General features: G+C 41.3%; 1 protein-coding gene across 1 annotated transcript; it reads right to left on the bottom strand.

Annotated features, from left to right (window-relative positions):
- Nucleotides 1-2,781: 2,781 nt before the first annotated feature.
- On the bottom strand, nt 2,782-20,966 carry slc6a17 (solute carrier family 6 member 17). The gene is made up of 12 exons (XM_034145407.1): nt 20,694-20,966; nt 17,265-17,681; nt 13,838-13,995; nt 12,246-12,372; nt 10,984-11,165; nt 9,914-10,024; nt 8,712-8,953; nt 8,401-8,593; nt 8,068-8,260; nt 7,817-7,976; nt 7,221-7,383; nt 2,782-7,084 (listed from the first exon to the last, which is right to left on the bottom strand). The coding sequence occupies exons 2-12, from the start codon at nt 17,563-17,565 to the stop codon at nt 6,722-6,724; spliced, it is 2,193 nt and encodes a 730-aa protein (XP_034001298.1). The 5' UTR covers nt 17,566-17,681; nt 20,694-20,966; the 3' UTR covers nt 2,782-6,721.
- Nucleotides 20,967-24,474: the final 3,508 nt, after the last annotated feature.

The following is a 24,474-nucleotide window of genomic DNA, read 5'->3' as shown; positions in this document are numbered from 1 at the left end:
CCACTGACAGGTCTCTCTTGCAAATGAGACCTTGTGTCTCAATGAGATTTTTACACCTGTATAAATAAAGGCTAAATAAAAAAACAAGGACCAGTCTGTAGAAACTGGATATTTTCATACTTTTGGGACAAATTATGTTGAGCAAATGTGTCTCTTGCTTGACCCTGATGCCACTCCGTACCATCTGATTGCACTTGAATAAACCATGTCAGCCACTGTGAGCAGCTGTAAAGAGCCAGCAGGTGAGCAGGCCCTCCCAGCTAAAAAGGATGATGATTTGTCCCTGTCGACAGTCCATAATAAGTCTGCGTTGCGATGGATGTGCAAGGGTGTCAGGCTTTACTTTGGCAGAAGGCCCAGTTTGTGTCAGTGCTCAAAGAGCACACAGTGCAGTTTAGCTCGTGGTGGTTTGGTCGGCTGATGTGGAGCTGGAGTTCAAACCGCTGTGAGCCTCCAGACCAAATTGCTGCGTCCATTTCCGACCAACTACTGCCACAGGGGGGGGGGAAGACATCAGCCATTTAAACAATTTAGATGTAAAAAGATGTTTGAAGAAGCCGCATGTGTAAAGCACTCCAGAGACGGGGGCTGAAAGTGCAATTATCAAAATTACTCCTATGGTTATTGAATTTCATTCAGTAATTGATTATCACTTTATCATTAAGAGTAAGAAAATAAAAGATCAAACTACACACAGAGGGCAATCATTTTTCAAAAGTCAATAAAAAAAGTATTGTTTCTTTCACTTTTAATACAAGGGAATAACACTTGTAAAGAAATGCTTATATGTACTATTTTAAACAATCATTTTGTCACATACGTCCTCTTTACTTGGAGTAACTTGCAAATAATTCACATTTATCCTCATGGTCAGATATTATATAATTGACCTCTTTCTGTGTGCCATAACCAGACTACATAACCCAACAACAACACAGTTTAAGTGTTGAAGCAGAATTTGTCGAGAGTTCTTCAGATCTCAAACGTACTTTTCATGTCATGTCAGTTTAACAAAACTGTTGATAACACTTTATATTAAGGTACACAAATTAACGATCAACTAGTTGTTAATTAACATGCATGTTGCAACCCAGTCTCACGGCATTTCGTGTTATAGTCACGACATTTAATCTATTGATTCGTGTTCACCAACACATTTTTCGTGTCACACAGAACGATTTTAAAAGCAATGTATTTCTATTGGTAGTATGTTTCGTGCCTGCAACACGTCTTTTTGTCCGGTCGGGTCTTGGAAGACCGGAAGCTGTGTGGTTCATAAAAACATGTTCTTACTCAATATCAAGCCACGATTATTGGTTTTATTTTAAATCGTATAATGTCAGACTTTTTTTGCCGTCTGTGAGGAAAAGAGATGGGGCTCAGAGCCTCAAAATACTGAAATCTGTATTTTTTAAATCTTTTTTTCCTTCTAATTTGTTATTCTTTTCTAAATAACACACTGTTATTTACTCAACAATAACACACAATTATCCTTGTTTTTATTTATTCGTTTAATTCTATCATCTCTGGCTTTTTAGCCGTTCCTCAGGAACTGAATTTCAAAATAAAGTCACCGGAAACAGACATAGGCCTATAGAGAGGCGAAGTCCCGCCCTTCTACTTCCGCCTGGGACCTTATTTCGGAAAGATTATGTATTGAAGTCAATGGGGAGAGAAAGATTATCTTTCGATCCCGTTTGAATTGTGCCATGAATTACACATATGATGTTTGTAAATCTTAAAAAATAATTTCCATGTCAAAAAAGTCACAGTTTGTCGTAAAACTGTTGAAATATAAGACTATGAAAAATATGCAACTAGAAATCCCAGAGTCGCGTAAGTGATGTCATTAACGTTACACATTACACTCGTGTTACTCACCGAAACCTTGTAAAGCCGGTCCCGCATGCTGGCTCTTACGGAACCGACTAACTCCCCTTTTTCGTATGTACAGCTCTCAACATGCCCAGATTTGTAGTGATTTTTACCTCTTTTAATACATTTTTCGCCTTATTCTCAAAGAAAGAGGTGAAATGTGCTAACGTGACGGCCATCTTGGTGTTGGTGACGTGTGCGAGACCAGAGATGTAGTTCATTGAGCGTTTCACACAAAGAAATGTGTTACTTCACAGTTTTACGACACATTTTTTTTTTTTGACTTGCAAAATTATCTTTTAAATTGAAAAACATCATATAAAGAATTGGTAAGATAGCAGGGTTTCGCACACATAGACTATACTTGGGCGGGCCGCCCAGGTATATTAACGGCCGCCAAAGTATAATTCGCGAGCCATTTAGGTTTAATTATTTTAATCCGTCCGCGAGCACGACGGAATTTATACACTTGCATGTATGAGATCATTAAACTTGAATGTCAGTGGACTGCAAATAAGTAAATAAAGGAGCATGGCTGCTCATTCCCTGGCTCTCAAAAGAGTTTGGCTGGCTGTTTAATCTATGTTCACACTGATACAGTACAACACATAGAGAGAACAGTACACCTATTGTGTAAGAACTTACAAGAAGGTCACACAGTATGATCACAAATACAACTAATGGCTTATTACTTGTAGAATATGGTCATGTAGAATAAGGCATTAAGTGTTTTATAATGACTAATAAAGAGCCAATATACTGCTAATATGCATGTTAATGAACAATTAGTTGATGGTTAATTTGTGTACCTTAATATAAAGTGTTACCAAACTGTTTTACTGAATAACTCACCTTTTCATTTAGACTTTCATATACTGTACATCAGAATAAATAAGACAAACACCATGGACTGTTTCATACAAGTGGTAATTTTAATTTTCCTTTTGGCTCCAACATGTTTGTACAGTACATCTCTCATCACCCAAAACAGATCAGTTTCTGTCTCATTGTCAAACATTTGCTTCAGTTTTGTGCTGGCAGCCGCTGCCGTTCCAGTGAGAAACACAGAAGAGAGATTGCTTACATTAGTGGTCCCAGTTCACTGTAACAACAGGATTAGATCAGCAGCACACAACACTGAGAGAGGAGAAAAGAAACACACCTAAACACCAAAAACCTACGTTACACAAACATACACCCACGTATACACACACTCTCACACACTCACACACAATCGGTCACTCAGCTATTTTGATTAAGAACAACCGTACACTAACACCAAATACTAACAGACAGCAAAGTAACATTACCTACAGTACAAAAATCAAAAAATATCTCAAAAATATACAGTTATTATTTACAGCTCAAGTATACACCCTGTCACTCTATAGATATTCAGTGTGAATTTATCAGAATGTACATCAATATGTACAGTTTAAATACATTATCTTAAATACTATAAATATAACTATGGGTTTTGTCACATAAAGACTATATGCACAGTTAAATAAATACACTATTACTTTATTTTTGATGAGTTAATCACTGTTATTCAACTGAGTTAACCGCAAAAGTTGCTTTATAGTACATAATGCAACACAGCTGACACATGGACAAGACAAAGAGACCCTGGAGTTAGAGTCTTTGATTTCAATGATAAATAGCAATATAAATTCTAAAGGCCAATATCTTGTTACTGAGCAGAGCTGATATTTCTTTCCACTGTGCAGAGTATTTTAAAGCGTTTAGCAAAGACCTGCTGTGCCTGGAGTGGAGAAGTGGAAAATCCTTAGCTAAATGTGACAAATTGTGCATCATGTCTTGTGTTTCGATTGTGCTCTCACATCAGACGTTTTCTCATGTATTTTTTGTGCAGATCAACCTGTAGCTAAGAAACAGACTTGTGGTGCAGTTTAGCTTCTTGTGGACGGCCGTGCAATTAAATGTGCAGACTTATCCTCCAGTGACCCTTTGTAGGAAGCAGGATTCAGACCATAACTAACATAATCTACAAGTTTCATCATCAACTTCACCCATACAGACTTTTTTTTTTGTAATCATTAACTGACTCTTGTTCACCATGCCATGAAACTCATTTGTGCTCACTTTCCTGTGCTTCCATAAATGTGCTTTAACTGTAGTCCAAAGCTGCAGGTGCCGTCACCTGTTGTGCCATTCATGTCGTAAGCCATTTGACCAAAAACATCTGTTATTTTCAACATGTTATTGCAGTAGTTGCTGAATTTGCGCAAAACATTTTTTGCATTTTTAGACTTTAAACTGTGTTTAAATGTTCGTTATAGGGGGTATGAAGGTATGAATTCAACTATTCATACCTTCAATAAACACAAAGCTACAGTAGGCACAATTAAGGTGCCTAAAAACCTGAGCAGATGTAAGAGGCATGTAAGAATTCACACAACCACATATATAGAGAACAGCTTAGGAATTGGTCAAAACTTGCATTGGGGAAAATAGGGAGGACCTATCAAAGCATCAATCAGAACTGGTTTGATTACAGGGCAAAATTCACACCAGACACACATACCCGTCTACGCTGTTCAAACATAATAAATAAAAACAATGTAAATTCTCAAAGATCTGTCGTACAAACACGCAGGAAACTAACTGTCTTTGACAGTGGCTTGCGACACATTTGAGCCTTTCATGGATATTCAGACTTCTTTCTCTCTCTAAATAAATATTGCTGATTAAATCATCTTCTGTGGCAGCATTATTGTGATGACAAAACTTTTGTCAAACCTGTACTAAACAGACAACTCCAGGGTCTCTACCTAATTAAAGTGCTCAAGTGAATGAGACAAGACATTGGTCCAAACTCAACACACTACATTATCGAGAAGAAAAAAACTGACAAAAGCATAAGGCGAACAGACAACAGAGAGGCTGTTCAGGCACCAAACAATGTGACTGACTGTGCTTCACACTACATCTGTTCAGTCTCTGTATTGGTGTTGTCAGGGAGGGGCCACTAGATGGAGAGTCATTGACTCCTCCACTGGCCAGCAGAGACACCCAGTGGTGACATCCTTGTATTACCACTTAATCCAAACATTTATATCACTGCACAATTTCCACATTAAACCCCAAAACGTACATTTTCATACAAGATATTTACGTTAAAAAAAGGCTTTAAGTTTCCACACCTCAGTTCACAAAATACATCAAAGTGTACATTTTAGTGCGTATGAAATGATGTCTGTAGTGGTTACAATTTGAGGAATGTACAACAATTAAACCCAGGATACTCCTTTTAGGGTTCACATGATGTCTCCACAGCGTGGCATGGCAGTGAACCTCTTACTAACAACATAGACGCTTTATATTCTTGTAGGACCTCAACAGTAAACTGTCTCATCTGTGTATTGCTGAACAAACAGCCGAGCAGGTGGAGCAGACAAAGCAAGGTGTCTGCTCTCCTCCTCTCCTCTTGCACATCAGAAGAGGATCTGTAACTATGGTGCGTTGCCACGGCTTCCCCTGGGTAACGCAGCTCTATTTTTAAAGAGGCAGGGTCACCGGGAGCTCTCATTCAGTGGCAGACTGACGCACACACACTTGAACACGCACATCTGCATGTACACAGAGACAATACTCACATTATCCAGTTATTCTCTGTATGCCTCTCCAACATGCAGACAGGCGTGCTTGAGGCTGCTCTGCTCATCTTTGCTGGTGCACTGTCACATCTGCCCTTCTAAGGCATTGATAAAAATGGAAACAATTGATTCAAGTGATTGATTCAAATGGAAAAGCTTTGTCTAGACCAGCCACGACTGGAACAGCACATAGATGTGCAATGCGGTTGGAAACAAGAGGTTGTTTAAAAGAGAAATGCTGCTCTGTTTTAAGGCTCAGAGATGCAAAACAATTATAGCGTGTTTCTGTGCTTTGGGGATCATGGGAGTGTAATGAAGAGGCGAAGAGTTTCCCCTTGTTTCGCACTACTGCTGTGTAGACTATATACACGACTTACAGTGACATCTCAGACTACACAACAAGTATATACAGTATTCTACATCAGTGGGGAAAGAAGGGATAGAAGGAGATCCACAGTTTTACGTAAAGTACCCTACTTTGACTGGTATTATTGCTGATGCATGATAGGCACAATTAAGATGCAAGGTGTTTGTAACACTGTTTACACTATCGGAATCACTTACTACATACTGTTTGGAATGCATTTGGTATCATTTTGTTTACAGGATGAGAAATGTTCTCATACGTTGATATAGATCATGAAAATATATGTTTTTTTTTCTGAGTCTCCTTCCATCCTAACCCCACAAATAACAATCTTCTATAACTGAACATCAACAAGATGAGGATCTCCTAGATCTAGGAACATCTGACTGTCTCAAAAATATCCTTCTCCTAAACTGGTGAACATACTGTTGAGTACAACGTAAAGCATTTTAGAGCCGCACACACCTTAACCTCAGTCAGAGCTCATTACAAAACAAAGCCTGCGGTGGACCCTTCTAAATCCATCCTTCCCTCTCTCTCTGCCGCTGTATTTCGTTGAAAGATGAAAAATGTGGTCATATGTGGTCAAACTCACATTCCCATGATCCCTTCATCACAGCTGGGATTGAGAGGAAATTGGCACTACGGCTCCTATTGCGGGGAAGAATCACAGGCGGGGGGCGGAAGGGCAGAAAAGGAGGGATAGGGACTCAGCTCTGGAGGTTAAGGTGTTATGAATGCTGCAACAACCGGCAGTGGATTTTCTCTTCCTCTTGACTTCCTTGGTTGCTCCCTTTCTTCCTCTCTCCGTGCAAGGCTGGGGGTTTTAATGGACGGGAGGTTGTTTGAGCTCAGTGGATCATAGCTCAGACTCTGGCGAGCCGATGTTCTGGTAGCCTGTCTTGGTGCTGGTGCCGTAGTTGGTGTTGGTCATCTCCTGGGTGCCGCCGGGGCCGAGGTAAGGGCGTGGGGCGGGCATCGGGGAAGGAGCCTCGCTGGGGTTCTTGCCGAGGATGAAACGCTGCTCGTCCTGCTCTTCCAGGTTAGAGATGTCCTTCATCATGCCTTTACGGTAGGAGACGGACAGTTTGTTGGAGCCGTCCGAGATCAGGTTGTAGTGGCGGAGGAGGAAGACGATGGGTAAAGGCAGCATGGCCACCACGATGAGGGAGTAGGCCATGGCTAAAGCCCAGGGAGGGTAGCTGTGGAATTGTTCTGCTCCCTGGAAAAACAGAGGTACAGAGGCAAGAGGATGAAATCAACAACATGCAAAAAATAATATAGCATGTCTGGTGATGTTTTAACTCTTTCTTTGTTCATTCTTTGTATAAACCCAGATAAACCAGAGCAACACCCACCTCAGCCTCTACCCAGGCGTTGTATCCTGCAGGACTGATGGCCATCTCAATGACAGTGGCGATGATGAGCAGCACCAGGATGGCTGGAGAAACGTACTTCCACATGTAGTAATAGAAAGAGTACGGCCTGAAACCAAGCATGTCCTCCAGGTCCTGCATGAACCTGCGAGGAAGTGAAAGAGAGTGGGGCAATAGTTTAGTTTCCTGAGTCCTACTGCATCATCAACATCATTCAACCTGAATGCTTTTTTAAACATTTGGTTAACATTCAGAATAGAAACAACAAACCAACCCCAATTAATTATTTAGGTTAAGGTCAAATATTATGGTTTGGTTTCAAATAAGTACATTTGTTACATTATTGAAGTCATGGACGTAAATGTACCATACAGTCAAGAGTGATAGATTCAGATTCGTGACACTTGTGAATGATCATTATTTTGTGTCATTGCCCACATAACAATAGTTTTCACATCTATAAATTGTAAAGCATTCAAAACACTCTTTTTACAAATGGATCAGACACTGCACACTTCTACAAGCTGTCTTATAATGAATGATATCCTAGGTGGCTTCAGTCTATTTATCCGCATTACCTCTCAGTGCCGTAGATCCATGCTACAGAGATGTTCTCCAGGAACACCACCACAGTGAGAGGCAAACCAGCGGAGTAGTCGTCAAACATGGTGACGAAGTAGTTCCCTGAGCGCTGCACAAACAGCAGGCCTAACAGGAAGGCTATGACACAGCAAGCCACTGAGAAAGAGAAGAAGAAACAGCCTGTGAGTATCGCACATATTGAAGTTCATCCAGTTAAAGAGAGTCGAATTAAAGACAGTCTGCTCACCACACAGGATCTCTTTGCGTATCTTGAAAGCATCCAGTATGGGCGTGGTGATGCCGGTCATGGTGCCGATCATGCTGCCCAGACCCAAGTTGATCAGCATGAAGAAGAACATGACGGACCAGAAGGGGCTGGCAGGGAAATGTGTCATGGCCTCTGTGAAGGCGATGAACGCCAGACCAGTGCCCTGAACCGCCTGGAGGACGTAGAAACAAAGATGGTGGTCAAAGGTGGCTAATGATAGCTGAGGTGCTGAATACAAAGGAGTGATCCAATGTGGGAAATCACCCACTTCCAGTTTAATGAATTATAGTGAAGCTATGTTACGACTCTGACCTTGTTGAGCTCGTCCTCCAGCAAGCAGGAGTCCAGGCCCAGCTGGTCGAAGATGTCCTCCTTCACCGTCTTAATGACGCCGTACATCTCCGCGTAGTCCTCTGTGGACAGGTGAGAGAAGTTGATGTGAGGTGGGATGAGCTCTTTGCTCAGCACACCTGTGTTTAGGAAGCCAATAATCTTCTCTGCATTACTGCCAAGAAAAATAGAAAATGTGGAGAAGGATGTTTTGGTAAGTGCAGGTTTTAGTATGAAACGACTGCCAAAGAGGGATTAGTCAGGTAGCATTTGCTAAAGTACAACACACTTACTCGACAACACACTTCTCGTTCATGATGTTCGCCTTGAATCCCAGGACAGCAAACACAACTAAAGTGGCGAGGATGGAGGTCACGAAGTTGATGACAGAGACCAACGCTGCGTCAAAGTGGCAGTTGTTTTCTCTCTTGTTGTAGCTGGAGAAAGCGATAACTCCTCCGAAGCCCAGACCGAGAGCAAAGAACACCTGCGTGGCTGCTTCTCTCCACACCTGCGGCTCCAACATCTTTTCCAACTAGAGAGAATACAGGACAAATGTCATATTTTCTGTCATTTAACCTCCTAAACACCCCTTAGACATTGACAAGTAGTTTATTGACAACAATTTATATATATTCTGCCCCTTTGAACACTTGATAGAAACTACTACTAACCCTGAGAGAAATAATATAATTTATTTCAAGCAGGCCCTTAAAATGTAAAAATGCATGTTTTACGTAATTTCAAGTTTCTCATGTTTTCAATGTTAACCCCCTTGTAATTAAGCATTTGGCATTTTTGGAAACTGGGATTGGATAACAGGCAGATTAAAACAATTATATAATCTTATCTCTTAATTAAGATATTCATGTTTTGTTTTGTGAGGAAACACAGAAATGTTTGAGTTTACTTTATAATGCATTATAATACAGAGTGATGTGAACCGTCAGCTTCATGACATAACTGGAGGCCAAAAGTTAATCTCAGTTTATTCCAAAAACTCTAAATCCCTTGAGCCCTCCCTCTGTTGTTACTACTTTCTGTCATCTGACATGATATGATTACAACCTACTTCCATCACTACATTCAACCTAAAAACAAAGAATTTCCAATCTTTAAACGTACAGTATGTAATGATTATTTTGTTCCTGTTATTAAAGATGTTCACCACCAGAGGGGGACATCAACCCAACTCAGGACACACTGTGTTAAATGACATTTATGTATGAGTGGATTTGAATGGCCTTGCTGGGGAAGCAACACAAAACATGAACCACTCACAGCTGAGCAGCTTGCAAAGACAAAGTGTCACTTGTGTTACATGTCTGTCGTGCTAATAGTCTGTGAATGAGTGATTCAGAACCAAGACTCCCCTCCAGCACACTACAGTTACATTGTGGACAATCTTAGTACATATTATATTATTTTAATGGGGAAAGTTCCCCCAAATCCTGCAGATGCAACGCTGTTTTCATCGTTTTACTTTGTCTCTCACCTTAGGGGTGAACATGTGAGCGATGCCGTCCACTGCTCCCTTCAGCATCAAACCTCGCACCAGGAAACAGAAAAGCACCAAATACGGGAAGAGAGAGCTGAAGTACATCACCTAAAAGAGAGAGAAAGTCAAGTCCCTTACACAGTGTTGCCATGGACACGCTTTTCTAAGGCCTCACACAAGGAGGATCAAAATACACACACATACACACACACACACACACACACACACACACACACAGACACACACACACACACACACACCAAACGTGGAAAGGACTCTTTGAGGTTTGGATGGATGCGTCAAAAATCTGCCCTCCAGCATTGCAGGGAATCAATGCAGTACTAACGATACTAATTGGATTACCACGATTAGTGTTTACAAATAAACTGTCAGACCTTTGCGATTTGAGTATTGTCCTTTTCAAAGTGTGCGCTGGATGTTGCGTTTTGAAATATGACTCACTCTCTGGATCGGGATTACAGGATGTTGTTGGAGTTGTTGCCAATAGCAGCATTTCCCATCTGCATTCTGAACCAGTCTTTGCTTGGTACAGTTTAAGCTTATTAATGTTGCATGTTTATCTCTTTCATAATATAAATGAGATCTGAAAGTAGACTACTGCTGATGGGAGGCTTTAGCATCAAAAGCATTAGCAAAGTATATAAAACACTCACTGATGAGGATTAAAAATAGCTCCTGAAATGATTTTTTGATAGCATCTTTATAAATGGTAAGGTTGACTCTAAAGAGACTTGCAGGGAAGACATCATTTGGTTGGGTATATCATCACTCTTATTCCCTTCGTCGTTGTTTTTAAAACATGTTAACGCTTCAACATTCTGCGGGTTTTTTACTGACATGTGTTTTATGTGGATGATTGTTAAAATCTGTAAGGCTTGTTTTGACTACAGACATAATTTGACCAAAAACCCATTCAAAAACCCATTGACTTCGAGGCAAGGGAACTGGAAGTGCTAAAAAGGCAAACTAATGTTTGGGTTTTAGGACTGAATGTACCTATAATTTGCAGGCTGTGCCCCTGCTTATAAGCCATGGAGACCCCGTACCTTCCCAGATGACTGGATGCCCTTGATGACAGCCAGGCAGACCAGGATCCAGGCCACCAGCAGGGACAGGACCATCTTCCAGTTCAGGCCGCCCGTGTCATCGATAGAGCTGGTGATGTTGAGAGTCTGGCGGTACCAGAAGTAAGTGGTAGCCGAGCTTTTATCACACTCTGGCACCACGACTGCAACAACAACGAGGACAGGGGAAGATATGGCATAAACAATGCTGCCACAGTGTTGGTCATGAGTTTTACAGGGATAGAACTTGGGATATTATCAGATAAATATATTTTTGTAAACAAACTATTGTGGAAGAAATATTTGGCTTAAGATAAAGTAGCTAACCCAGAATTTCCTGTGCATTTCTGTGCATTTCTGTGCATTTTACATGCATAACAGCCCTTCAGGATTAAAAACAGCACTTGTAACTGTCTGTAACTGTCAGAAAATGTTGTGAAGAAGAAAGTTCTTATAAATGTACCTGGCTGAAATACTTTCCTACCCTGCACATAGCTTAACTAAATCCTGTTGGATGCTCCACAACATACTAGCTGCATATTCAGCATCCTGAACAGAGTGGACACCCCGCCCTCTCATGGTGATGTAAGCTGATGCTGTTGCTCTGCCAGAACCTGCATTTGCCTCCACCACAGCCACCAGCTGCCAGTCATTCTAGGTACTGACACTGTCGGATGGGTCATCCCATCTGACAGACTTCAGCAACAGAGCGGCTCTGTAGGATGACGTGCAGGGCCATCCCAGCTAGAGACGGCACACAAACGTATCTGTTATCCTGCAGATGCTCTGCTGTTTCACTGCAGAGCCACAAAGACACGTTCTCCAGCTTTAAGCATCGCCTTGCGTAGCCTTGTGTGCATCTGCTGAGACACTCTGCTGCATATGCAATCGGCTTGCAGTATTCATTGTACTGGTGTCAGGGGCTTTAAAGTGAAGAGGTCTTTTGTATGGGAACCATACTGATGCAAACCTCTGTTATCGTTGCAGCTGTGTTGTGCAACAATTTGTCGACTAATGTATTAGTCCATTGACCAAAAATAAGAAGCAACTTGATAGTTGATGTATCATGTTCTTATAACATTTCCTGCTTTCCACAGTTTTATAGCATATTGAAGGGAATTTCTTTCGGTTTTTGACTGACATCTTTCAATATTTTCTGACATTTATGTACCAACTGATTATTTAAGAAAGTTATCTGTAGTTTAATGGACACTGAAACTATTCTTAGCTGGGACCCTACTCACTTGCTTGGCTTCCATTTATCTGGATGGGGCATTCAGCCCAAGGCAGTGGATACTGGAAAGACTGGAAGAAATAGAAGATGCTCCAGCCGATAATCACATTATAGTAGAGGCCCACGAAACCACAAACCTGAGGGGAAATGAGATAAAACAGCAATACTCGTAAATCTGAAAAACAACAACTGTCTCCACACATAACCTACAGACAACACAGGGGACAAACAACATGGACTTTGTTGAGGTGGACACCTCTTTGTAAGTCAGGATAGAGATGCCGAGCACACAGCTTAAGTCGGGAGTGTGTATGAATTATTGAGCTGTTTGCTCTCAGCAGCCAAGGCTGGTGTCCTCTATGAGAAGGTATTTATAGCTGCTGAATCTCCCTCTGCCACATCCAGCCTGTGACACGCCTCACTGCCCAGGCCAGGCCTTTCCCTCCAATGTTTTGCACTAGATTGATTAAAACACTGTTAAAACGAGTGACGAATAGAGAGGCTGACGCAGTGAAATCACTGACTGCCTGATTTAGGCTGATGAGGATGATGGGATGGGGACATGAAGGGTCACTGCTCCTGCAGATGATGGGGACAGATTATGACAGAGATTATTTGCGCTGATCTTTGCATCCCGCTTGCTGTAAAACATCAAGAGGGAGTAATACAAGACAGAGAGAGTAGACCAGTAGACTGAGTCACACAGCACATAGGTTGTCTCTGCACATTACATGTCCGACTGTGAGTCTAGAAGGGAAAGTGAGAAAATCTTAAATACTATACAAATCCAAAAATGTTTTGGATGTTTCAGTATCTGAAATACACATAGCATTGCTTCAAAGCCTGCAATAATTATATAAACATATTGCTGTTAGTGGGTTTTTATAAAAGGGATCATAAATTCTCACTAAAAGGTTTATTTAGGATCCTTCCTTTAAAAGCAACGAGTTTAGGTTGTCAGTTTGTAAACTCACAAAAGTAATCTGCTCTGTGATTATCTTCTGAAATTGTAGCTCTATATTTTGTTTACAGTCTGTGCGGCTGACTGGAACAATGTGACGTGGCCTTTTCCACTATATATTGAAGTCATTAATAAATCAGGCTTTCTCCAGTAGGTAGGCACTCAAACTGTTTAATGGGACAGGTTGCTTTTAAATTGACAGGTGAGTGGAAAGAGGGGCTGTGGTCAACATTATGTTACAATATATCGTTTTTATGGGGGAGATAATCATCTGATTGCTAAATCTTTAACTTCCCCACTGGATGTTGTCCACTGTGTAAACCACTGATTTACATTGTAATTGACATGGTTTGAACTGAACTTGTAAATTAAACTACAATTATTTTACAGTCACCATTTAAGCCAAAAGAGGGATTAGTGTTTGATATTTCAACAATAAACGTTGAGTGTGTGCAGTGACACTTTAAATGTGAGATCACAAACTGGCTACGGAAATGTTTTTACTATGAATTTTAACATCTTAGTAATGACCTGTAAACCATTAAATATTTTGTTGCCATTTTAGGATTTCTGCTGCTGTACCTTGTCAAACTTGAATACATTAGGAAATAAGTGGTTAATGTGCTCGTGTTGGTGCTTACCATCAGACTGGAGACCCCGATGCCTCCCAGCTGAGGGTAAACGTAGTTCCAGACCCCGATGCTGCCGCGCCTGATTCTCTGACCCACTGCCAGCTCCAGGAAGAACAGAGGGATGCCGATGAGGATGAGGAGAATAAAGTAGGGCACAAGGTATGCACCTGTGACAGAGGAGGGGAAAAGGAAGGTGGCATTAATACAAAGTGTACAGTTACTCTGGATCTCTGAAATCCATGATAGCTAATCCGAGGGACATTGTTAAATTCTCTCTGTCAGGTTCTATTTTTGGCGTTAATTCCATATTATCCATCCTTCTCTTCCTATTTTACCTTTCACACTCTCACTGTCTCGCTCTGTACGTCTACGACAACATAAATATACCTCTCCAAGAGACAAAGCAGAGAGAGAGAGCAGCAGGCTCTCAAAGACAACAAGCCCCGTCCAGTCCGTCCTGCTTACGTCAGGACATGAAGGGGCACCATGGAGACAAAACCATCCACAGCCAGAGAGGACGGGCTCACGCTGACAGACAGCTGGGAGGAGCAGCCTGCTTCCAGACCAAAAACAAATGACGTTCGACTCGATCAAAAACCCTGATCACGTCATGAGGGGCTATTAGAGGTAGCAGCAGACAAAGGAAGCAAAGACAGGGACACAGTGTCGTCTTATCGTGTGGTATTATTATCTGGACCGTTAGAAGAGACTGTGCTGCTACTTTTACTGATCTTTGATGTTTATTCTGAGCAGCAAACAGGCAGAGGAAATCAAAACGATCAAAAGATCAGGAGTAGCTCATTACTTTTAACTACAGTAGACCTTCACCTTTCATCTGGCTCTCTGGATTTCAAAGGTTGGATATATATTTGATAAAACTATTTCAGACATGATTATGGCGATTTCAAACCAGGATAAATGTACTCAACTAACATACTTAGAGTGGGCAGCCATATTAGTTAAGTTTAGCATTAGTTAAAAGCTAATACTGGACTAATCAAACTGTCATTTAAAAAAAATGTAATCTTTCTTTTATCTTTTTTTCCTTTAATATAACATATTTTCCTGTCACTGAGAAATACCTCGCTCTCTACTTACTTTATTTCCATTTGTTTGTTGTTAGGCCTTAAACCCATCCAAGGGGTCATTGTGGATTTGAGTAACAAATAAAGATAATAAACCCTTTCCTCTTTAGCCTCCTGTCATAATTCCTTAATCCGTTTGCCTTTTGACAGCTTCATAAAAAACATTTTGTTCCCTATTTCCCCTAAAAACATTTACTTGGTACCCTTTTTTTCTTGTCCGGACTATTGTCCTCTGCAGGAAACACAAATGTTAACAGTAAAGTAAAGACACATGCTAACATACATTATGCAAGTACCACCAGGAGACACAAGCAAGATCGTACACATGAACTACTTAAATGATGTATTTGTAAGGCAGGATAAATGCATTTGTCTTCCATGCTTCACTAAGGCTAGATAGATGAGCCTGTCAACATGATATTCTGGTTCCCATAGATTTAATTTTTACTTTATTACATTATTTGATTTATTGATTATTGTCTTTATGATAAAAAACAATAGTATATATAATCCTTCACTTGAGTTGAAATGTTGAGAGAGGCAGAAAAAGATAAGACATAATAGACAAGAGACCATTCGTCCTCATCTCTGAAACAAGCCCCGGCAAGACAATGCAACACCTCCTACTGAGTGAGAATCCAGCGGGGATACACACTCACTGATTAAAACGATCCATCTTTGTTATATCATGCATTGCAAATACCCTCTTTACACACACACGCCTCCTACACAAGGTAAACCAACAATGTCTGAAAGCCCATGAAATCAGTATTTACACTTCACTTCCTCCATCTTAGTCATCACCACCCTTGCAGCAAATCATAATACCAAAGAGATATGACAGAGAAACAAGAACAGCAAATAAAATGCAAAAAAGGAGATTTCAGAGCATACTGTATTACCAGACCCTTCAATGTTACCTCGTCTTGCTGAGGGAAAATTATCTCATCTTGTAGCTGCTGACTGCTGAAGTCTCAGAAATGTTAAAGAGTATGACTTGCACTATTAGCTGGCTAATTGTTTGACAGGCCGCAATTTATCAAAGAGGAGGAAGCGGCAGCAGGCAATCTGAGCTGGGTCTGAAATGAGGAAAGGTGCAGACCAGTCACCGACACTATGTACTTGTTATGAATTGCATTGTGCTTGGAATCTCTCTGTTAGATAACAGATTTTTGTTACATGATTTGATCATAAAATCACTGTACGACTCTACTATAATAATCAATCATCGTCTCTAAGGAAGTGTTTCACATTTTTGGATTTTATCTTATTTTCTTCCTTGTTAAGAGTTACATTTATCTCACTCAGAGAAAGGTATTGTGTTTGTCATCGATGAAAGTGCCTTTCCTTAAATGTTGAAGTATACCTTTCATAAAAAATGAAGTTAAATGGAGGCAGAGAATATTATTTACATGATATGGTTATGTGAACAAAGTCAACTTCATAAAAGATTCTATCATTTAATCCTGGGTTATTTTAGAAAAGCCTTGTTGCAGTGTGTAATCATCTTCATTTCACTTCACTAACTTGTCTGAGCAGATGGTTAATGACTCAGAATAATGTTGAGAGTCTGTCTGCCGCCTACGGTGCTGAGATGTTGTGGCAGTTTGGACGAGGTGGCTGAAACTGTCACCACAATGGATTGTTCTTGAATGAAATGCTAACAATCTGTGAAGAGTAACTGGTCATCTAACACACACAGCTCTGGTAGTGCTGTGTGTGTTAGATGCAACAAAAGACAGAAAATAGAGAATAATATTCTTGACTTTAACAGGAAGACGAAATAAGAGCTAAATTAGTCGCAAAGGCGAAATTATTTCTTTCTATAATGTCATGCAAATGAAGGTTGAGCAATTCATCATTACATGTCACACCAATCCGAAAGACCAGTGGACATTATTAATCAAATCATGTCTCAGGAAATAGTTGCTACAAGACTGTGGATCGATAAATGCAAATGTCATGCTCAAACCAAATGATTAAATGAAAGTTGTCACATGCTATTTTTCAACAAGGAATTGCAATGTGAAGAAAATCAATAATCCTCAGTAAGTTAAACAATTAAATTAAATTAAATAAAAGCACGTTCTGTGTAGCAGTAATGTGCAATGTCTGTTTAATGCCTACGTCTTATAATGGATAGAAAAACCCTGCTGTTAGCATCATGATGGCTAACCTGTTTGGGACATTATTATGTTAACAAAAACTCCTAAACACCGTCAATATAGAGGTCAGCAAAAACCACTGAGGTCCAGTCTGTATCACAAAATGTCGAGAGTGTAGTTTTATGACAGGCCGATTGAAACAGACACAGAAGAGTTGAACACAGTCATGTACAGACATCCACCCACCTCCACCGTTCTTCTGGCACAGGTAGGGGAACCTCCAGACGTTACCCAGGCCCACAGAGAAGCCCACCTGGGCCAGGATGTACTCCAGCTTGTTGTTCCAGGCAGGTCGGCCGTCCTCGGCGTCGGGGTCTGGGGAGGGGATCAGGGCCTTCACTGGAGCGGTGGAACCAGGACTCAGACCCATACTCATCTGACTGCTCTTATAGTCCATGGGGTGCTCCAGGGACAGCAGGTCAGCCACCGACTCCGTGACCGGCTCATTGCTGTGCTCCCGCTGCGTCACCTTGGTGTTCTTTGGCATGGCGGCAACACCGGAGCTCCTTCAGGCTGAAGGCGGTAGAGGCGAAAAGGGAAATCTGAGGTGACGGACTGAAGGGGGATCAGACGGGAAAGAAAGTTGTGCTTATTTTCTTTAATCTGTGAAGAGAAAGAGTTGGAGACAGACAGAAAATAGGTCTTAGAGAAAGTACTTTATCTGAATTTAGCATAAAATGTGCACAGCTTTTCCTGTTTGCTAGTAAGCTCATACACTATTTTAGATTGGTAGTAAAACTACAGCACTGTAGAAGCATAACGTGAGGTATTTCAGTAATCCACTTCATTACGCTGAATGAGACAAAACGATTGAATTACAATTCATTTCACAGCAGAGCCCATTATGCTAAAGTACAGTCATGTGAATAGCAGAACAATCTGTGTGTGTGTTAGTCTCAGGCGAACATGGGGCAATACAACTAAAGCCTTTAAGCACAAGCTACTGTTATTGGTTAATAACATCTGTATTTATTTCTCATCTTATGTCTGCAGTTGGTTTTAAAATTTCAGAGGTTTTGATAAAAGATTTCAAGAGCAGAGTGCTCCTGAAAAGAGAAACCTGAAGTTAGTTTCTCCAAGTTCTCTGGTATGTGTCACCTTTTAAGAGGCCCTTTGCAACTCCAATCCAACACTAATCCTGTGTGTAGTGCCTCCCCTGAGGGAAATGGTGTAGACAACAACACAGTATAAAAGCTACTGTGTTATAAAAGGTCAGATTCTCCTGCATAAATTCGTTTTTTAACCCCGCTCTTGAATTATGTTATAGAGGTGATCCTGATTTCAGGTGAGGTGGCCTACCTCTGCTGTGAAACACACTCGGAAACAATGTAAACACCTAAACTAATCCTTGTAAAATGAAATGGAAATTCATAGCTGCAAGCATTTAACCCTCAAAATGGCATGACCGTTGACCCTTCAAGAGTAGTGTTTTTGAAAATGAGTCAGTTAGCATTCATTGCACATTTACTAATTAACTAAAGGTCAGCTTCACAGTGAATGATGAAGACCATCTTATTTAAATGCAAAAAAAGCAGCTGCATGAGAGATGCAAACTGAGCAATTTCATTCCTCTGCATGTTTTTAAAGCTAGGCTAAGTGAAATGCTCTTTGATACTATGGGTACTTGTAAATGTCGATAACTATGTAAATGTGGCCTGTAAATATAATGTATGATGTCCTTTATTGTTTTATGTTGTTTTATGTTTCATGTGGAACCTATTTGCTGCAGGTCTCCCTTGAAAAAGAGATCTATGATCTCAATGGGACCAATCTGGTTAAATAAAGGTTTGAAATGAAATGAAATGCAAACCAGACTTTGAAGTTTTCACGTTTAGATCCGACTTTTCACTCAAGAGCAGAGAAACGAAACCAGAGGTGTTTGATGTGAAGACAAGGCCCTTTAATCCGAAATCAGATGCAGCCAACTGAAATTAGCAGGGCTTCTATTCACAGTGACTTCTCAAAAACGGTTGCCAGCCGGCTGGACTCTGAGCCCACCCAAAAGGGCACTCCAGCAGCACGCACATCACATTCCTCAACAGTGGCTGCTGCCTGAGCCCCTGCAGTCACGACACGCAGCAGCTCGGAGGCTGAGAGCCCGACACAGATCCTAGAACAGTAGTGACCTTTCCCACAGCAGTCTGCAGCTACACACACTGAGTCATCATCAAACTCTCTCCAAATGAGGTGTGAAGCAATGATGTGCATGTTTGCAAACAATTTGTTTTGGCCACACTGCAGAGTTTTTGGATGTTGTGATTGGAGTTTTAACGCATGTCTTGCATTACTTTTCTTATGAATGGAACCGTTGTATAGCAACAAACCACTCACTACTTATGAGGATGGTGGTTCTCACTCTTTATAATCATGTGCAGTGAAAGTTTTTTTTAATTTATACAGAAATACACCAGCAACTTTCAGACTTTCACAGTGTGTGCTGCTGACACAGATGGCACATTACAAAGACAGCAGGACTTCACATGCAGTGCAAGACAGTGTTACAGATATGACTCAGTTATCAATCTCTATCTGAGGGAAACATGGTGAGTGGCCAGAAGTGTTTTTTTTTCTATACTGCGGAGAATAAAATGCATTAAATGAGGAGCATTAAGGATCAAAGACGATAAATTAATATGTGCTGCAGAAAGTGAAGTTTATATTTACTTTCTAAAAAAAACGACCGGTGGTGACAGACTCCTAAGAGGTTTATTCTGATACCTTTAACTGTTTATCTCCTAATTCACCATGGACAGTTTGGTTTTAATGATGTAACAGCACAGGTTCTCTGTTTCTTCTACGAAAATACGAACCACTTTTATCTCATCTGGTTGCTAAGCAATGGCTCCTCCTGCGAAATTGAAATCCATCCCTGCACCATCAGTGGTCGCCTATCTCTCTTCTCAACATCTCCAAAGGACAGACATGATATTCCATGAGGGTCTGCTGCAAATAACATGGAGCTGCTATGACAGCACGATAGATTTGGACTAATCTGGGGATGATGCTCAGTGTTGTGGGATCTATTGGAGGGTAAAGAGGCAGCAATCACTGACAGATTAACGTATCAATGTCAAATATAAGGTGTTCACAGATGCCACCCCCCAGAGTGATTTGATCGTGAACACAAAAATAAATTCTGACAGGTACAAAACAGCACCTGCATGGAAATGTTCAGGCACGCTCCAGACACACAGGCCCATCTACCACAGCTCGGGGAATGACTCTGAACGTGAATATCACCTCTGCTTATTCAAGGTCAAATGAATCACATATTGATGGTAAGGAAAAGATGGAGGCAAAAGCCGAATACAAGTCAGCAGGTGATCAGCTGCACCGCAGATGTTGTCATATTTTAGATAAAAATGTAGACACATGGCGTTGCGTCGTCAGACACGGGGGATTAATGAGCGACGCTCACCGTCAATGTTGCAGCGAAAGCACCATCTGTCAGGTAGAGAGGTGAAAGCTGACGATCGTCTTTATCGAGTCAAATCAAGGGGGTGGTTTTCTGTGCGGGGCAGGTTATTCGAGCGATTCTCGACAATGCAGTTTATAGAAACAAACATAGAGCTTTTTTTAAATTGATTAAATTGAGAAAATGGTTGCAATTCTTACCTCGTGTGGTGTGCAGAACGGGATGTACCGTCCGAGTCAGCGTGACAGTAGGCTATGAATCCAAAGTGGGTGTGCGGTCTCTTCATTCAGGCTCCGTGTACATCTCTGCGCGCAAAGAGATGCGAAATCAGCCTGCAGTCACACAAGGCGCATGGTGCGTAAAGTCTGACGTAGGAGCTCAACGCCTGCCACAAGTTTGGTTTGGTTTGCTATATTAACATCAACTAGTTTAGATAAAGGCTTATTGCAACTGTGCGATGTTCTGCAGCTCTGCAAAACACCTGCCCACACCTCTGGTATCCACGTGCTTATGGCTGTGTTGTGGGATAAATCAGTTCTGGAGAAATTACTATGGCAAGTCACGACGAAGTCTGACGCAGGTTTGACGCACCCGCTTGAGCAGACGTCAGTAGTTGTTAAAAAAACAAAAAAACATCTGCAGTGTTCCCAGGACGATAATAATAAGAGCACACAGGTAGCCAAACGAAGTGATTGAAAATGACGCTTATTCAAATCAAATTCATTCATTGGATTGTTCAACATCCTCAGCTTCCCTAATGATTAATATATATTATTATATTATTGCCTGCAGAAGTACAATGAGTATATTTAAACTGATGGCAATTAGTCATACTCTACACAACTTACTTCAAAGACAGAGGCTTGATGTTAATATACATGTCACAATTCACTGTTGTGACCACAGTGATGTAGATCAAAATAGTTGGTTGTGAAAAGACCGTGCTCCCTAATAGAGGTTTCTCAAGTGTAGATAATTTGTGGTAGAGTCATTTTTCTCTCTGACACCAGCAATTTATCCTGCCCTTGGCTCCGTCTGCCACTGCTCGACACTCCATATTTCTTCTCTCAGCTATCTGGATGGCTTTTTATTTTCAGCAAATAGGCAACTGAGAAGTGTAGGCTATGTATGATCAGTATTTTTACCTCTTTTTTTTTGCCTGTAATTATGAAACCATTTGGTAAACGGTTTTGAGAACTGGTTAGCTTTCAATTAGATGTGTCAGGGGGTCTTGGGTATAATTTCAGACAGTGTGGGAATGGAAACTGTATAAACAGTGCAGGTGCAGGCTGTACAGCAGCTCGGTAACATCCTCCATCAGTCATCAGCTCAGAGCGTGAAAATTAGTCTTTGAGAAGGTGTGAGTCAAACAAGGACACAGATACTGTTTGAGGGATTAGAGCATTTAAAAATGCTACGAGTGTGGCAGACACTGAAGGAATTCCTGTAGGAGGGACAGTTTGTGTTTCCACTGATAACTTCTTCACTTTCAGAGCAAGACAATTATTAAAAATGTAATGTAAGTGTTTTGACTGCTCCAGCTTCTGCTGTTGCATCATTTTTTTATCTGTCCCCTCTTAAAAAAGCATACAGTGTAGCTTTCTTAACCAGGCTGTATATGTTCACCCTGGGCAATTCTCTGCTTTCAGAACACACCCCCAAAACACACACACACACACAAACTAGTAGTACTGCATCACCCAACAACGCACACACCCAGTATGCTTCCTGTCTCCTTCAATTCACTCATGTGACTCACTCTCCAAGGGCTGACTGCTGGGATCAGTAGCCATGGCAACCACAGATCATATGATGGTTATGGTTAGAGTATTTGTCCTACTCTTCTATATCCCCCCCCCCCCCCCCCCCCCCCCCCCCCTCTTTTGCACCTATTGGTGCTTTGCATACGACTGAATGAGCCACTGAAGTAAAGTAGAACATCCTTCCTCCTCCCCCTTTCACTGAACACAACTCGTGACGAGGTTAGTTTTCCATCCTGGGATACATCCCTTCTGATGTGTGACTCTACCCACGTAAACACGTAGTTCATCACACGTTTAAATTATGCAGCAGGAGACACAATGTGCCGAGCCTCCTCTCTGCTGCAGCATTACTCACCTTACAGCTCCATGAATGACCACAGGTCATAACTCTTCCAGTGATGATATTGAATCATAGAGGCAGGCATTGTGAAAGGAGAATTTATTTTTCTCATAACTGATAAATGGTGAAATGTCACTCACAGTGCAACATCAATACAGCCCTCCATCATTTCAGCCCTGACCTGAAACATCTTGACCTTGAGCTGGCTGCTCAGACAACAGAGAGGGTGCAGGGAGAAGCTGCACTGAGGCCCTTGGATCCAGCTTTAATAATTCACATGTTGTTAAATTGAATGGAGGGGTAATGAGCCGTCAAACTGGGCTGGGATTTACTGAGCCATATATAGTTTAGTTCTGTGGAGTCTGGCTGCTAAAGACCCAGTAAAAAGAGAGGAGACCACAAAATTGCAGTCGGTCGTTGCACTCGCGGATACATTCACTATTGATTGGATATGAAATCTGGCTTTACGACAGGTGATAGATAACATGTTTTCCCATGTCATTACTCAATTGTATGTTCATCTTCAGCTTTAAAGCAAACTGTGAATGGTATGTTGACATATCTGATAATATTGTGAGGAACCCATTCACCATCAGTGGAGCACCAGCCCTTATCTCCACCCTCAGGAGAGCCAGGTTGCCAGGTCACAAATTAAACATGCAGAAGAACACTTCAGGCCAACATCGGATCCATGTCTCAGGGGGTGTTTATGAGCAGCTGAGCCTCACGGGCAAACACGATTCAACTTCCTCTCTTTGCTCCCCCTTTGCCTGCTAATGGTGCAGTCCCAAATCTGTGCTGACACCTTTGCCTTCTCCCCTCTGGGTGTGAAAGTGCTTATATTGGAAAGCGATGGACGAATGAGGACTTCAGCCAGTCCCCTGACTGACTACCTGCTGAACATGAATAAGAAGAAAGAAGAACAACCACATTTACATTGACCTAACACCTGTTTTCTTCATGGAAATGCTGCAGATGAAACAGCACTGAAAAGGAGAGTTTCTTTCACATTAGTTCAATAAAACACTTGCATAGTATTCCAGGACAGATATCTCATTAAGTATTCCTCCCTGCCCTTTGCTTGTTTCCCTTTAACTGCCCATCCCTGCTGTTTAAGTGACAAGAGGCTCATTAGCACTCAGTTAGAGCGTCACTCCTCTTCCCGAGATAAAGAACAATATACGAAAGTCATGACCGCGAGAGGATGAGCAGGAGTATTGACACCTGTGATGAATGTGTGCGATAAAATCGATGGCAGAGATTTGGTCTTGAGATTGTGTCATAAACACAAAATTAAGCTGGTTACGCACGATGCCAACATCATGTAGACACAACAGCATCTGTTTTTGAGGCTGCGATCCTGTTGGATGAATATGACAAAAATAGACAATAAAACTGTCGCAGGGACAGTTATTTACTACTGTGATATAGCTTTTATGAGTTCAGAGAGGTGGAGAGTGTCCCTGTTATAGAATGACGATAAAAACCTGCCACTGGCATTTTATCAATCAAACATGTAAGAAGTCAGCAGAAATTTCAACTTGACAGAAAAAAATCTCTCATATTTTCATCACTTCACATTGCTAACGCCTGCAGCCCTTCTTTATCTCCCATTTTCATGTCAACTCAAAATGTAGAGATTGTTTCATATTGGTTGATTTATTTAATAATTAAATAAAACAATAGGAGGGTTTCTTCAAATGGAGAACGGCAAGCCACTAATGCCAAATACCTCCATAAGTGCATTGCTCCCTTTTGCTGTGTGTGTGGGTGTGTGAGGAGAGGAAGCCGCTGGAAATAGATTAGACAACTTATCATGTCAACAGGATTACCACATCACGATGGTTCAATCCTCTGCAGAAGAGGATGCTGTGCAGT

The sequence above is a fragment of the Trematomus bernacchii genome, unplaced genomic scaffold (genome assembly GCF_902827165.1).
Source record: "Trematomus bernacchii unplaced genomic scaffold, fTreBer1.1, whole genome shotgun sequence".
Lineage (NCBI taxonomy): Eukaryota > Metazoa > Chordata > Actinopteri > Perciformes > Nototheniidae > Trematomus > Trematomus bernacchii.
This window is presented reverse-complemented; position numbering and strand designations above follow the sequence as displayed.

Excerpts from the sequence above, each read along its gene's own strand:
- slc6a17 (XM_034145407.1), bottom strand. The coding sequence starts at position 17,565 with ATGCCAAAGAACACCAAGGTGACGCAGCGGGAGCACAGCAATGAGCCG. Across the intron at positions 8,594-8,711 it reads AACGAGAAGTGTGTTGTCGA|TAATGCAGAGAAGATTATTG; the intron begins GTAAGTGTGTTG and ends TTTTCTTGGCAG. Across the intron at positions 7,384-7,816 it reads TGGATCTACGGCACTGAGAG|GTTCATGCAGGACCTGGAGG; the intron begins GTAATGCGGATA and ends ACTTCCTCGCAG.